Consider the following 16,616-nt stretch of genomic DNA (forward strand, 5'->3'; position numbering starts at 1 on the left):
GCGATCCAAGTACAGAGTAGCAGAACAGAAGGATCCCCAGCGCCAGCGAAAAGTGGCCAGCGCGATCCCAGAAGACAGAACAGAAGGATCCCCAGCGCTAGCGAAAAGTAGCTAGCGCGGTCCCAGGAGACAGAACAGAAGGATCCCCAGCGCTAGCAAAAAGTAGCTAGTGCGATCCCAGGAGACAGAACAGAAGAGATAGCTGGTAGCAACCGCTGCACCAGCTATACTCCAAGAACAGAGATCAGAACCATTTCCTGTCAACCACCATAGGGACAGGACAATGGCAAACAGGCAAGACAAGACAGAACAGGCAATACAGATAATACAATCCTAACAGCACTAGGGAAATCTGCCTAGCGCAGATTTAGGAATTACTCTAAGCTGATGTTCAAACAGAGAGCAAGGCTGACACCCCACCAGGAGTGTTACATAGAACGAAATCCTTATGAACAGCGAAGCATTGTGGGAAAGACATAGTACTTATAGTACACGCCTCCAATGAATGTGGCCAGGCAATTTGCATGACAACATATGCAAACTCTTCTGCAAGCACAAGCTGCAAAACTGACAGAAGCTCTTCTTTCCAGAGTCCTGCAGCATGCAAACCTACACAATGGTCAAAAGGCTGGCTGCCTGCACAGGCAGCTAAGCAAATCATCACAGTACCCCCCCCTCCAGGGTCGAATTCCAGACGACCCTCAAAACTGCTATTAGCAACAGACTCAAACTGAAGACTCATGAAGGTCGGGGCAGCCCGACAAGGACCAATTCCAGAGTCAGTCCACCCGAAACCGACCTCATCGGAAACAGAAGCCACCGAAACATGCCCATCAGTACTACCAGTCTCAGTATAACACCCATCAGGACTGTGACCGCCAGAGAAGAAGCCATCGACACCCTCCAGACAATACCCACCACCTTCCAAGGAACGTCCGAAAATACCAAACCTGCCACAATACCTGTTCGAAGTGTCCCTTTCAACACAAAAGCCATCGTTGATCTTATCCAGGGGACCAAGCAAAATTTCTCCCGGAATCTCACAGAACCTTTTGAAGCTCCACAGAGATCCCAAGAGGGCAGAACAATCACCAGGCTCACATGGAGAATTACCAAGAACCCCCATGGAACCAATGACAATTCCGGATTCAGAATTACGAGGACACCCATCAAGATCAAGACTTTCAGGGACCACTTCTGGGCATGCAAGCAGGCAGGCTAAATCAGAACATGTCTCCACCGAGGAAGCATCTGAGTATGCTGGTAACCGAGGCACACTTGGGCTTTCTGGGTCACAGAGCACACTGGGGTACACCAGCACAGGAGAAACCTCAGGACATGTCGGGGAACTGCCAACCTCAGAGTCCGGCATGAGGAAACCAAAACCAGGACCGTGCAGAGAATCATCACGAGCATTGGTCTCAAGCACTGGACTTTCAAAAGAAGACTCGGATTCAAATTCGGAAATTTCTGTGACTGCAATATCATCATTGACTACACATGACTGAAGCTCCACCAGAGCTGAAAAGGTAGCCAGCAAGGCAGCAATGCCTACGGAAGAGGGCAACACCTCAGAAGGACTGGAGACATCTCCTACAAGTTCTGCACCCTTTGGGAGGAACTCGGGGACCTCCAGAACATCAAACAAGACCTCAGGAACATCATTTTTCAAGTTTTCTAGGAAGGATTCTGAACTATCCATGTTACAGGGCAGAACTGGAACTTTATTTTGTGGACAGGGCAGATGTCCCAGGAATGGTTCCACCATAACCTGAGACTGGATCTCATCATCATGAGGGGAATGTACAGGTATATTTACTGGAACACACACTGACTCCCTAACTTCATTCTCACTGTACCCAGAATTCTGCGTGGCAGTCAAACTAGCTTGTAACTCCAAAACTGCAGAAAAACAGGTAAAAATAGCAGCAATACCTAGACGAGCCTCTAGGGGCAGGGCAGGAGATATTGTACAAGGCAATATTGACTCATCCAGAGTACAGGGTGGAGAGTCAGAACTTCCCTCAGATCAAGAAAGGGGCTCACAAACATCAGTGTAAAAGGAACACATGTTTTTATTCATGGTACAGGGCAGGTTCAGAGAAAGCGTCTCTGAATAAGGCAAAGAGGGTTCAGCATCAGATTCGCAAAACCGAAGCGCTGTCTCACTCTTAGATTCGGCTAACAATGTCGAATCCGAGGAATCAGAACGCAAAACCTGCGAATCAAAATTCACTTTAGGTTGTGAAACTGATGCTTCTATAGCGCAAACCTCCGCGATCTGCGGAGCAGACTGCAAGGCATCTAGGACCGAAACGCTGGAGCAACTGTCCCCAGGAAACGGGCCCTTACAGGTGTGAACAGGGTGAGACAGAGACTCATTTGCAGAAGAAATGGCGACATCAACAGGATAAACTTTATTAGGCATAATAATTTTACTTTTGACGTTGCATAGTCGAGAAATTTTCCCCATAGCAGGGTCACAGACGGAAGATCTCAAAGATCTGTTTCTAAATGACAAAGGATCCCACACATCCTTGAGGAAACCGGCAGACTCATGCCGATCACAATCTGCAGGAACATCCGAGAAACAGGCATCAGCTCGCACAGATTCAAACTGCACACTGTCAGGAGCGATGCCTTCAGGATTCACACAGGAATCAACCACAGCGGCACACTCATTCATTTCAGATTGCACAAAGTCAAGACTCTCATGCTTTACCCCAGAAAGGCAGGAACAATCATCCGACAACGATGTCTCTTTATTGGAATCAATTGGTTGGTGTGTGTACAACTCATCCAAAATCGTTTGCCATACATAGATCACCAGATCCACATCATCCTTGTCACATTTATCGGAATCAATCAGAAGGTACATCGAATCGAGACAAGCATTCAAGACATTTTCGCTTTTTGCGATGTAAAAATCGCAAAAGGCTTTCCAATCAAAATCAAATTCTTCCAGCAAGGCCCCAATATCCCAGGAAGAAAATGGGGGTTCAAACAGGCCAGTATCCAAATAATCTCCATAAGGGTGGAGTTCAGGAACAAGAACAGATTTTTTAACTGCTTTAATGTAGTGTGCGATCCTACCTATAGCAGGATCCACATAAGCTTTGGATTGGGGCAAAAAAGCCGGAGACGGAACAACATCATTACAAACATCAATAGGGAGTGTTTTATTCCGATGCTTGCGTTTTTTAGTTTTTCTCTTTTTCGCCACTTTGCATGTCTGCTGTTTAAAACCTGAAGTGGCAACAGACACATTGAACTGATTGTCATACTGAAAAGTTTTGCATGGAAGGGAAAGATCAGCTGACTTATCAGCAGCTACACACTCAATCAGAGCAGGTACCTCCTTACATAAGTTTATTCATTTGAAGGTTTTTTCTATATTGACTTCCTCTACTACATTGGCCAGATATTAATATACTCCTAGCTCAGCTAGACCTGTCCACCTGTACCTAGAGAGCTACCATTGGACAGAACCCACCTGCCAGTGTCCAAGAGGGTACACTTATATTTTCCCATCCTGGCTTTATATTCTCACTGAAAGGTGATGACCAAAAGCTTGTGAGTAGAGCAGTTGAATTTTAATTGCAGATTCAAGGGTTTCTAAATTTCAGTTTATGATGGTGCTTGAAAAAATAATTTTGGACCTTCTCTTAAGCCCCATCTACACCATACAATGTTTTGCCCGATTCAATTCGATACATTGATTCGATTCAATCCGACATGTCCCATTGGGATTCGATTTAATTTGCCATTGTTTTGCAATGGCAAGTTGAATCGAATTGAATCCTGATCGGACATGTCGGATTGAATCAAATCTAATCAATGCATTTAATTGGATTGAATCGGACAACAAATTGTGTGGTGTAGATGTGACTTTACATATGTGTTCCCATCTGGAATAAAATGATTTCTTCAATTGACCTGGTGTAACGATTGTGGAACTTTCCCTGTGATCAGCGCACAACGCGTGCGCTGACACGGCGGAAATCCTCCACAAGCGTATAATTTGCAGGAACCCAGCAAAAGGTGCTACGCACCCGTAGAGGGAAAATTCCTGTCGGCAGATGGCGCTGGGGAGTGCAGAGGAACCAATCCTCTGTACCTCCACAAATGCCAGACAGGAATTGTACAAAACGCAGAACGCAATCGCAAGAGAGGCGATTGCGAATGAGAATGAGCAAAGGGACAGGTTGTATGTGTGTGTGCCAATCCAGTCGCCACCCCGCAACCGCACACACACAACAGCAGATATGAAATAGGAACGCGATCGCGAGAGGTGCGATCGCCAGACGAGACACAAGGCAGATCAGAACAGAATACGAGGTTAGCAAAGGCACAGCAAATAATACAATGAGGAGATACGGAAAAGAACAAATGCTAGCTAACTGCGAACACCGCACTCATTCGCAACAGTGCACGCGGTTATGCGCGGTCTCCACGTGATAAGCACAATAGAGACAAGCACGCCTAACTAACCATTAACAGACAAACATGAAACAGAGGACGCGAGCGCTTACTTAACGGTTACCTCACCGAGCCTCCAGCAAGCGTAGCAGACAGACACACGAAAACAGGGACAAGCGAGAGATAGGATCCACAGCACTAGCAAAAAGTGGCTAGCGCGATCCAAGTACAGAGTAGCAGAACAGAAGGATCCCCAGCGCCAGCGAAAAGTGGCCAGCGCGATCCCAGAAGACAGAACAGAAGGATCCCCAGCGCTAGCGAAAAGTAGCTAGCGCGATCCCAGGAGACAGAACAGAAGGATCCCCAGCGCTAGCAAAAAGTAGCTAGTGCGATCCCAGGAGACAGAACAGAAGAGATAGCTGGTAGCAACCGCTGCACCAGCTATACTCCAAGAACAGAGATCAGAACCATTTCCTGTCAACCACCATAGGGACAGGACAATGGCAAACAGGCAAGACAAGACAGAACAGGCAATACAGATAATACAATCCTAACAGCACTAGGGAAATCTGCCTAGCGCAGATTTAGGAATTACTCTAAGCTGATGTTCAAACAGAGAGCAAGGCTGACACCCCACCAGGAGTGTTACATAGAACGAAATCCTTATGAACAGCGAAGCATTGTGGGAAAGACATAGTACTTATAGTACACGCCTCCAATGAATGTGGCCAGGCAATTTGCATGACAACATATGCAAACTCTTCTGCAAGCACAAGCTGCAAAACTGACAGAAGCTCTTCTTTCCAGAGTCCTGCAGCATGCAAACCTACACAATGGTCAAAAGGCTGGCTGCCTGCACAGGCAGCTTAGCAAATCATCACACCTGGTAGGGCTGTAGAGAGTCTTTTCTTGGGGGTAGGGGTGGAGCAGGGGTGTGTAGAGTGATGACAAGTGCTGTCCATCATTTTCCCACAACCTGCTTTACTCCTCAAGACCTCCAGGAGCTCCAGGGGACAGGAAGAGAGAAACTCTCCTCTCTACTTTATTTATATTGTTCCAGGAATGCCACCCTATTGTTTTTTCTATTTTTTTAAACAGTATTTAACTGTCATGCTAAAGTTTATTTGATATCTATGATTATGCCCTTACCTCTCAATGGATTTCAATCTAGGCATGATAAGCGCATGTCTGAAAGGTGGGAGAATGTGGCTTGTCCTGCTGCCTCTTAACTGCCTGCTGCTTTGACTGCCTCTCATGCAAAGTCACAAAAAGAGTACTTAGAACTGAGCATAATCACCTGCTTGAGCTACCTGTCCTTACCTCTTCATTTGCCAACCTTTTCACTGTGCTCTGATGCATATCCATTGCTACTTCCTTCCGCTGGCCATGTAACTTTGACTTAACCAATGACAGGACACTGCGATGGAAATGTAGCACTGCAGGCAGACAGGGTCAAATTCTGAATTAGAGAAGCAAAGTTAGAACATTTTCCAGGTTTCAAGTATTGTCATCTGCAGCATCACTTACACAGAGGGGGATTGCACATTATACATGTAAAACCTGGTCAACTATCTGTGGCAGAATAATGTATTTTTCTATTACAGTATAATCCACTTATAGTAAACTTCAAGGGACCTGGCCAAGTAATAATAATTCAATTATTTGTTTAGCACTTTCCTCCTGTTGGACTCAAAGGGCTTCCAAGGCAGCCACTAGAGCACACTCAGTAGGGCGTAGAAGTGTTAGTGAGTCTCGCCCAAGAAACCCTTACTGAATTGGTGCTGGTACCTATACTGTGAGAGGGGACTACTGAATACTGGTAGCACACCTGCTTACATACACTGGGGGGGGGGGGGGGAGTTAAATGGCTACTTAAATTGGGGCCAAACTAAGACTAGGGACAAATTTGCTTCTCAGGAGGGGTGAGGCACGTCGCCTACCTACACTGGTCCAGCAGATCGCTTTGTGGCCCCTGAGTCAAAAATTTTGTGCACCCTTGCATTAGACTATCTGCTTAATCTTTATTAATCAAATTATATAAAAAGTAGGTACACCAGAGGACAATTCATATAATATTCACACACACTTTCTTTCCATATATTCACCCAAACACCCTGGGAGTAAGCTGATGAGTATCGAATCTAGGAGTAAAGGGTTGCCGGCACTACGGGATCTGTGGCCATGTCACTGGGAGCGAGGATGGACGGATGCTCAAAAAGCCACCTTGATAATATTAAGTTACGGCGTGCTCATGACTAAGATTGCGAAACATACACATAGGATCAGCATCAAAAAAGAAAAACAGTCGAATCAGGCACTGAAGTATATGCTGTTTTAATGGTGTATTCAATTGTGCGTAAAATCACCATTTGTATCAAAAATTGTGATATTCAAAAGGTAGGTACAACACATCATCATCTGTAGAAAAAATTATCATGTGCAAACATCTTGTGTGTTCAAACAGTTGCAAGAGGAGGATCAGAATCAGAATCAGAATCAGAGTTTATTATCGCCAAGTACAACCGGTGGGTTGTACCCGGAATTGGTTTTGGCACATACAGGGTCGTTGGTGAAGAGACAAGAAATAGCATACAGTTAAGCATGGCACATACATAGACGTGAGACAAGCATACTTAGGACAACATTACAGCTTGTGCGTACAATTAAGCAGAGTGCAGCGTCACATGCAGTCAAGCATGGGTCATACGTATAAAATATAAAAGCAAAAATAAAAAGCAAAAACAGAGCGTTACAGCATACACGTACATTTAACGTAAATACAAAAAAAAAAAAAAAAAAAAAAAAAAAAAAAAAAAAAAACATAGCAAAGCATACATTGATAGTAGGAACAGAAAAGAGTGGGACTGGAGGAGCAGCCTGAGAGCTGATCTGAGCGCTGCCATTTTCGGCACTGGACGCTACACAGCGACACGCTCCCAACAAGACAGGTGCACCGATTGTCCACGAAAGTAGAGAGAAGGAAACTGGGAAAGCAACTGAGAGAGAGAGAATGGATAGCTAAAGAGGAGAGAGACAGAGACAGAGAGAGAGAGTCCCCTTTAGGACTGCAGATGTGTACAGTCCGATGAACAGTGCTCCTAGCCGAACTGAGGGGATCACCAAGAGGGGTCACGCTTAGCAAAGTTCTGACTTGGTGCCCGGTCTGGGCGGGTCAGGTCCTGCAAAGTTCTGGCTTGGTGCCCGGTCTGGGCTGGTCAGGTCCAGAGTCCCCATTTATGATGGTTGCAGGCAGAGGGGAACTGGTGGAGTGTAGATGTGGCCGCAATTTGAGGGCTGGATGTGGGGGTGACGATCTCATTGGTAGTGGCCCCATCAAGGGAGGTCCTCCCAATGTGGCTGCAGCTTGGACGGGGGGAGAGGTGGCCTGCGTGTGCTCAGGTGGAGTCCCCCTTACCCGGCAGCAGTGGCAACGAAGCTCCGATGCGGAGATCCGGGCACGTGGGCAGCCAGACTGAGGCAGCGAGGCTCCTGGGCCACCACGTGGGCGGCGGCCGCTCAGCTGGTCCAGCGATCCTCCCGAGCGAGTCTCCGACATCCCCAGCCCGCGTCCTGGCAGGCATGTGGTGCGACCGCATGGCTGCACCGAGCGGCGTCTCGTGCTTGCGCTGGGTGCACTCCCCGATGCTGGAGCCGAGGAGGTGCCGCTGGGAGCTCTTCGCTGGTCCCTCTGCGTGTCCCTCCGCGTCGATCCCGCTCAGCTGATCCGGCTCTGCAGCTGACCACAGACCACGTGGGCGGCCATCCCGTAGCCAGCTCCTGCAGCGCTGACTCACAGTGCGCCCTGGATGTCCAGGAAGCCCAGCACTGCATCCCGGGATCCCCAGAGGCAGGGGGGATCCATCCAGCGAAAATGAGATGGCTCTGTTGGGGGGAAAGGGGACAGAAGAGTAGAAAGGCCGGAGCCCTGTGTGCCAGGCAACCCTCTTACGGCGCCATCTTGATGATGTCCTACCATATCAGCCTTAGGCTATCGTTTTTGCCCTGCACCTACCACTGCCACCCTCTGATATGGTAGGACATCCTCCTCTTGCAACTGTTTGAACGCACAAGATGTTTGCACATGATAATTTTTTCTACAGATCATGATGTTTTGTACCTACATTTTGAAAATCACAATTTTTGAAACAAATGGTGACTTTACGCACAATTGAATACACTATTAAAACAGCATATACTGCAGTGCCTGATTCGACTGTTTTTCTTTTTTGATGCTGATCCTATGCTGATGAGTATGCAAAAATTTAAAATTATGTGTATATATATATATATATATATATATATATATATATATGTGCACCTTGAAAAAATATATATAGACATATAAAAATAAAAATATAAAACATTTTTTTTTAAATAAAAAATATATACTAGATGGATTTATATATGAAAAAATTGTATATAAAAAAGGTCCATATATGCACAAGAATTGTACAGTCCCAAAAGGTCTCAATTAGACCTAAACTTACAGTTCAAAAATAATTCTCTACCTTATTCATATTATGTGTGCACTTATAATAAAATCATATGGTCCCACGGACTTACTGACTACTGTATAATTTCTCCTCCGTCAACTTATCCACATACTGCGGGTGGTAGTGCCAGCCTTAAGCCTCTGCAGCGATGAACTATAGAGAGAGGAACTACTGCGGGGTAACTCACCCATCTCCTCCCGCCGCGATGGATAGGTCAAACGATAGTAGCCGGTACTATCCAAGAGCCACTCGTAACTTTCCGATCTCCGCGGCGGTCTCCAGTAACACTTCCGGGTTTAAAGTTCTTGACCAGAGACGTCACTTCCTTGCGTCTCACCGCTATTTTCCTGCGTTCCAGCTCTCACCAGTTTTGCATATACACTGGTCCCGCTTAAAGAACTATTTGATGAGGCATAGCATAATCCAACTGATCATACGGGGCGCCCCACTAGAATCACATTGACATGTTTTAACACCAACGGGTGTCTTCATCAGAATGGTTGGAAATATTTTTTATATACAATTTTTTCATATATAAATCCATCTAGTACATATATATTTTTATGTTAAAGAGAACCTGTATTGTTAAAATCGCACAAAAGTAAACATACCAGTGCGTTAGGGGACATCTCCTATTACCCTCTGTCACAATTTCGCTGCTCCCCGCCGCATTAAGAGTGGTTAAAAACAGTTTTTAAAAGTTTGTTTATAAACAAACAAAATGGCCACCAAAACAGGAAGTAGGTTGATGTACAGTATGTCCACACATAGAAAATACATCCATACACAACTGTAAATGTAAAGGACAGCGCTACAAAACTAGTAATGAGACAACTATTTCAAATTAAAATTCAGTCAACATGAAATGCAGATCAACATAAAGTTCACAAGGGCCCAATGCCCAGTTTGTTAGCAGTTCTCCTCTGTGTATGCGCTCTATTTGGGTTCAGCAGATCCCCATTGGCATAGTCTATTGTGTATTGATAGATAGCGCTCCACTTCTGCTCAAGTACATCAAAATGCAGTAGAAAGAAAGAAGGAAACCCCCCCTTGGGGCCGCACTCACCCGACCTGTGTGACCACTGTGAGACTGGTCAGTATGCGCTCTGTAGTCCTTCTATGGCCGACTGCCCGTCCTGGCTCAGATGATTCCTCTTTTGGATGGATGCTTTCCCTGCAGTCCTTCCCTTTGCTTGTTTCTTGTTGTGTGCTCACCTCAAATACAATGAGCCTCACAGGAGCCTCATAGGAGCTAGTAGCCGACAGGACGGTCTGGGAACCACTCAACGGAGAAAAGCGGAGCGCCCAGCGAGCCTATCCGGAGAGGCACGGGGGAGAGCCCGTTTTAATACTCTATGCGCTGACACATGTACATGTTTGTGAGTACCTTACTTTTAATAAACGTTTCTTAACCTAACGGAGTTATGCTATGTGAGGCTCATTGTATTTGAGGTGAGCACACAACAAGAAACAAGCAAAGGGAAGGACTGCAGGGAAAGCATCCATCCAAAAGAGGAATCATCTGAGCCAGGACGGGCAGTCGGCCATAGAAGGACTACAGAGCGCATACTGACCAGTCTCACAGTGGTCACACAGGTCGGGTGAGTGCGGCCCCAAGGGGGGGTTTCCTTCTTTCTTTCTACTGCATTTTGATGTACTTGAGCAGAAGTGGAGCGCTATCTATCAATACACAATAGACATCCATACACAAGCAGGCTGTATACAGCCTTCCTTTTTAATCTCAAGAGATCATTTGTGTGTTTCTTTCCCCCTGCAGCTATCTTCCACTGAAGTGTCAGGCTGTTTCTTCCTGCAGAGTGCAGACAGCTCTGCCTGTATGTAATTCCTCAGTATGTGAAAGCCCAGCCAGCTCAGAGGAGGATTTATCCAGCTTGTAAAAGATAACAGAGCAGAGAGAAGCTGCACTAATCTAAATAACACACACAGAACCACAACACTAAAGAACTTGGCAGCCTTCCAGACACAGGCCGACAAGTCTGACAGGAGAGAGATAAGTTGATTTATTACAGAGATGGTGATAGTAGAACGTGCTGCAGTAAGCCAGAGCACATTAGAATAGATTTTGGAACTTGTAGGATGGAAGAAAACCGGATGAAATTTTTGTTACGGAGTCTCTTTAAAACATTTTTTATATTTTTATTTTTATATGTGTATATATATTTTTTTTCAAGGTGCACGCACACACACATATATATATATATATATATATATATATATATATATATATATATATAATTTTAAATTTTTGCATACTCATCAGCATACTCCCAGGGTGTTTGGGTGAATATATGGAAAGAAAGTGTGGGTGAATATTACATGAATTGTCCTCTGGTGTACGTACTTTTTATATAATTTGATTAATAAAGAAATATCCATGGTGGAAATTATCAGCGCTTCTCACGCTATTGTTTTATAAGATTGTTTTGGTGTTGTTTGGGGACAGGGGTACCCCAAATTAGTGAGGTAGCAGCAGGTTGATAGAGGAAATCCCTCTTTTCCACATATATCTAATAACTACTGATGGTTGCCAGTAAAATAAGTAAATTAAGTTTGGGAAACTTAAATCTAGCTTCAGTGGCTTTTCAAAAGCTTTGGTTAAATGTAGGTTCCATGAAGTCTCTATTTTCCATTGCAGCAATGTTTTCTGAAATAGCATTAATATTTCAGTAATTGATTTTATCATCTTTCTTTTTGAGTTACATTTCCTCTGAACTATTTAATTGTTTTATAAGATTTATTTTTGCCTTTAAAAACTATTACTTAATATTTTAAAAACAGGCTCTGTTTAGGACAGTCGCCATGATGGTACCTGATTATGCCATGATAGCTGAGATCGTGCTATACTCCTGTGGGTTTGTCACAGCCAGGCCTTTGTCGGTCAAAATTGTGGCAACATATCGTCTCTGCTCTGAGCAGTTATCATCACAGCATCACTATGACTATGGAATGAGAGCTGTGAAATCAGTGCTGACTGCTGCAGGAAATCTGAAGGTACATATATACTTTTTAAAGTGTGTGTGTGTGAAAGTGTGTGTGTGTGTGTGTGTGTGTGTGCGTGCGTGCGTGCGTGTGTGTCAGTTTCTGTAGTCAGTTTCTGTAGTCTCAAATGCATCATCTTATGGTGTTATACAAACAGGAAGATAGAAGCCTCACACAGTAACTTCAACAAGTAAAAGAAAAGCAATGCTGGGGAAATGATCTGAGGATTTTTTGTGACTGTTTAAATAACAGTTATTGTGACAGCTTTGTTATTTTTCCAACACTGAAAATAAGCAATAGAAAATGGCTGGTATGCTGAATGAATTTTCACAGATGGGCTGTATGTTCATTTCTTGATCTATTTCGCAATAAAGCTTTAAATGTTAAAAAAAAATAAAATGAATTTTCACAGCTAAATATGGCAAGTCAGCACAATTCTTCAGTGCTAACAAAACATCCAAAACTGCTTAAAGCATACCTGGATTAAGGCAAAGCTACCTAAGGTAAACAGAGATAATATATTCATGCTTAATCCGCATACCTCTGTGCATTGCCTGTTCCTCTCCTCGTTCTCCTTGGTCCCTGTAATCTTCTTGAAAACTTTTACTTTTTGCTTAAAGGGAACCTAAAATGAAGGTAAAAAAAGAGTCTTACTTACCTGGGGCTACTACCAGCCCCTTGCTGCCGCCTTGTACCTCCGTTGTCACGGAATAATCCTCCGGTCCCCCGCAGCAGCTCAGTTTTGTTTTTAAAGACTGGGCTGGTCAATGGCCACTGCGTCTGCACAGCCCTGGCCATGCACATCTTCGATCACGCTCCAGCCACCGGGAGCATCCTGCGCATGTGCAGTATGAGATCGAGGATGCGCTTTGCCAGGGCTACGTAGGCACAGTGGCCATCGACTGGCCCAGTTGCCAAAAATAAATAAAATGAGCGGCTGCGGGGGACCGGAGGATTATTCCGTGAGGACAGGGCACAGGGTGGCTGCAGGGGGCTGGTAGAAGCCCCAGGTAAGTTAAGACTTTTTTTAGCTTTGTTTTAGGTTCCCTTTAAGTCAAATTGTCAGACAGGAAGAGGCAGGCTTGCTGTGATGTTCCCTCCTATCACCCTCCCATTACCTTCACTTCCCTGCCCCATTCACTCCCTTTACAAAGGAAATAGAAGGGAGCATCACTCATTTATCAAGACAGGGGCCATCCCCCCTGTGGCATGTTCAGCCATTATAACCCTTGTGAAAGGAAAGCCATCTTGTCCCCATATAACATTTTGAACATGTGAACCCCTTATTTTCTATTTTCTAGTGGCTGGTGCTGTTGGTGGTGGTGGTGGTGGTGGGGGGGGTGGCAATGGGGGACAGCTGTTAAATACTTGTTTAAATATTACCTGAAGCCATTCTGAAGGTATGGTATAGTACTTTGAAGAATATGTATGGTACTCATACCTGCTACCTCATTGCCCCCTGATGCCTCCCTGTCCTTATAGAGCCTGTGAAAGAAGCAGGTGGGGCAAATCTTCTCCCCTGCTCCCTCCTGCTCTTTGCCAACTACCTGACTACTCCCAGCCTCTTTCCAGCCCTCCTCTCTTCATCATCAAGGAGGAGAGGGCTGGAAGGAGGAGAAGAGTGGACAGCAACGGTGCTGCGAGCAGGAGGGAGCAGCGGAGAAGATATGCCTTTTCCTGCTTCTTCAAATTCAACAATATTGTCAAATTTTTAGGCAAGCACCATGGGACCGGGAGGCAGTGGAGGACGGAGTAGATGAGGGAGCAGGCATGTGTGCCGTAAAGGCATATACCTAACCACATCTGGTCATCTTATGTACCATGTAACACTGCAACATACATAGGCTTCCTCTCCCATCAGCTCTGACTCTTGCTTTTATCTCAGTGGACTGTGATCCCCCTCAATCTCTGACCTTTCTGCAGAGCGGAATAATCTGCTGACTCGGAATTAAGATTTTAATCTGCATGCAAAATATGGAGTGTGGGTTTTTTAAACATCACTTTGCAGCAGTTTCCTCTGGAGACATTTCCATGCTGCTGTGTTTGATGTGTGACAACGGGAATCCCTGTACGAATGGTGGGCAGCAGCATGCTGCACCTTACGGGCGATATTATGAAGGAACTCTGCTTTTCATGGTTCAGCTTTTTATATGCATTCTTTATTCTTGATTCAGTCCTTCTTTGTTATTCAGTTATATCTTCTAAGTACCATTGTTTCCTTAATTATTTTATATTTTTCATCCTTTTCATGCTGTAAAAATATGCCACAAAATGCAGGTTTTCATTTTCTAAAACTCAAAATGTACTGAGAAAGCGCCCATGACAGACCCCTTTATGGCTTACACCTTGTCACAATGGGGCTAAAAGGGACTTAAAACTGGCTTTGCCCCGGCTGCTGAAAAATCTAGTAACAGTATGTCTCTGCTCATCACTCAAACCAAAAGAGGCTATAGGTCTCCTCTTCTGTAGTTCTTCCTTTTGTAATGCCTCTTATTATACTCCTCTCCATTATAGTGCAGTCTCTGTCCTCCTACAGAAATGATATATGGTGCAAGCTGTATATGTAGCCAGCTTTTCTCATTCCATTTTCCTGCTCCTGCACTTGCTGTCTGCTGCTTTCCTCTCAAATCTTTCCCTCATCATCAAATGATCACTATACCAGGGGCTGGAAACAGATCGGATATACACTCACCTAAAGGATTATTAGGAACACCATACTAATACGGTGTTTGACCCCCTTTCACTTTCAGAACTTCCTTAAAGTGAACCTTAAGTCAGAAAAAAAAAGAGTTTTACTCACCTGGGGCTTCTACCAGCCCCCTGCAGCAGCCAGGACTGGCCATGCGTAGATTTTTCCGCATTCCCGACTGTAATTAGTGCTATTGCGGGCCGCAGCGCGTACAGAAATACGTGTTGCTGCATATCTATGCGTTTGTAATGCGGCAACGCGTATTTTTGAACATTTGTGATTACGGAAAAAGATACGCATGGCCAGTCCTGACAGGCCTGTCGGCAAAAACGTAACTAGCTGGCAGCGGGGGACCAGAGGATTAGTGAGTGGCTGTGAGGGCACAGGACTGCTGCAGGGGGCTGGTAGAAGCCCCAGGTGAGTAAAACTCATTTTTTTTTCTGGCTTAAAGGAGTTATCCGGGCATTCTAAAGAAAATAAAGGCTACTTACCGGGGGCTTCCTCCAGCCCCAAGCTCCCAGGACCTCCCTCGCCCACCTCTGCGCGCAGCCTTTCGCCGTAGCTCTGTCCCGGTCCCCGGCGATGACGTCAGAGCGACCTCCAGGTCGCTCTGTACTGCGCCTGCGCGAGCGGCGCTGTCAATCACCGCCACGTGGGCCTGAGCGGACTGCGCAGGCGCAGTAGTTCTGCGCCTGCGCAGTCCGCTCTGGCCCACGTGGCGGTGATTGACAGCGCCGCTCGCGCAGGCGCAGTACAGAGCGACCTGGCGGTCGCTCTGACGTCATCGCCGGGGACCGGGACGGAGCTACGGCGAACGGCTGCGCGCAGAGGTGCGGCGAGGGAGGTCCTGGGAGCTTGGGGCTGGAGGAAGCCCCCGGTAAGTAGCCTTTATTTTCTTTAGAATGCCCGGATAACTCCTTTAAGTGTCTCTTTAATTCTACGTGGCATTGATTCAACAAGGTGCTGAAAGCATTCTTTAGAAATGATGGCCCATATTGATAGGATATCATCTTGCAGTTGATGGAGATTTGTGAGATGCACATCCAGGGCATGAAGCTCCCGTTCCATCACATACCAAAGATGCTCTATTGGGTTGAGATCTGGTGACTGTGGGGGCCATTTTAGTACAGTGAACTCATTATCATGTTCAAGAAACCAATTTGAAATGATTTGAGCTTTGTGACATGGTGCATTATCCTGCTGGAAGTAGCGATCAGAGGATGGGTACGTGGTGGTCATGAAGGGATGAACATGGTCAGAAACAATGCTCAGGTAGCCCGTGGCATTTAAACAATGCCCAATTGGCACTAAGGGGCCTAAAGTGTGCCAAGAAAACATCCCCCACACCATTACACCACCACCACCAGCCTGCACAGTGGTAACAAGGCATGATGGATCCATGTTCTCATTTTGTTTACGCCAAATTCTGACTCTATCGAGACTCATCAGACCAGGCAACATTTTTCCAGTCTTCAACTGTCCAATTTTGGTGAGCTTGTGCAAATTGTAGCCTCTTTTTCCTATTTGTAGTGGAGATGAGTGGTACCCGGTGGGGTCTTCTGCTGTTGTAGCCCATCCGCCTCAAGGTTGTGCGTGTTGTGGCTTCACAAATGCTTTGCTGCATACCTCGGTTGTAACGAGTGGTTATTTCAGTCAACGTTGCTCTTCTATCAGCTTGAATCAGTTGGCCCATTCTCCTCTGACCTCTCCCACAGCACTGCAGCATACTGGAAATTTTTCCCTTTTCACACCATTCTTTGTAAACCCTATAAATGGTTGTGCGTGAATATCCCAGTAACTGAGCAGATTGTGAAATACTCAGACCGGCCCATCTGGCACCAACAACCATGCCACACTCAAAATTGCTTAAATCACCTTTGTTTCCCATTCTGACATTCAGTTTGGAGTTCAGGAGATTGTCTTGACCGGGACCACATCCCTAAATGCATTGAAACAACTGTCATGTGATTGGTTGATAAGATAATAGCATTATTGAGAAATTGAACAGGTTTTCC

At 45.5% G+C, this 16,616-nt stretch overlaps 1 protein-coding gene and 1 long non-coding RNA gene across 4 annotated transcripts in view; one reads left to right on the top strand and one right to left on the bottom strand.

The window, feature by feature from the left end:
* Positions 1–16,616, top strand: part of LOC137524699 (dynein axonemal heavy chain 7-like) — a 565,826-nt gene that overhangs the window by 233,258 nt on the left and 315,952 nt on the right. For both annotated transcript variants that reach the window (XM_068244848.1, XM_068244849.1), the window contains one exon: positions 11,712–11,924. In XM_068244848.1, coding sequence (XP_068100949.1) covers positions 11,712–11,924 — 213 coding nt within the window. The remainder of the gene's footprint in view (positions 1–11,711; positions 11,925–16,616) is intronic.
* Positions 1–16,616, bottom strand: part of LOC137524700 (uncharacterized) — a 156,651-nt gene that overhangs the window by 116,955 nt on the left and 23,080 nt on the right. For both annotated transcript variants that reach the window (XR_011022765.1, XR_011022766.1), the window contains exon 2: positions 5,740–5,878. This is a non-coding gene — a long non-coding RNA (uncharacterized lncRNA). The remainder of the gene's footprint in view (positions 1–5,739; positions 5,879–16,616) is intronic.

The sequence above is a fragment of the Hyperolius riggenbachi genome, chromosome 7 (assembly GCF_040937935.1).
Source record: "Hyperolius riggenbachi isolate aHypRig1 chromosome 7, aHypRig1.pri, whole genome shotgun sequence".
NCBI classification, from domain to species: domain Eukaryota; kingdom Metazoa; phylum Chordata; class Amphibia; order Anura; family Hyperoliidae; genus Hyperolius; species Hyperolius riggenbachi.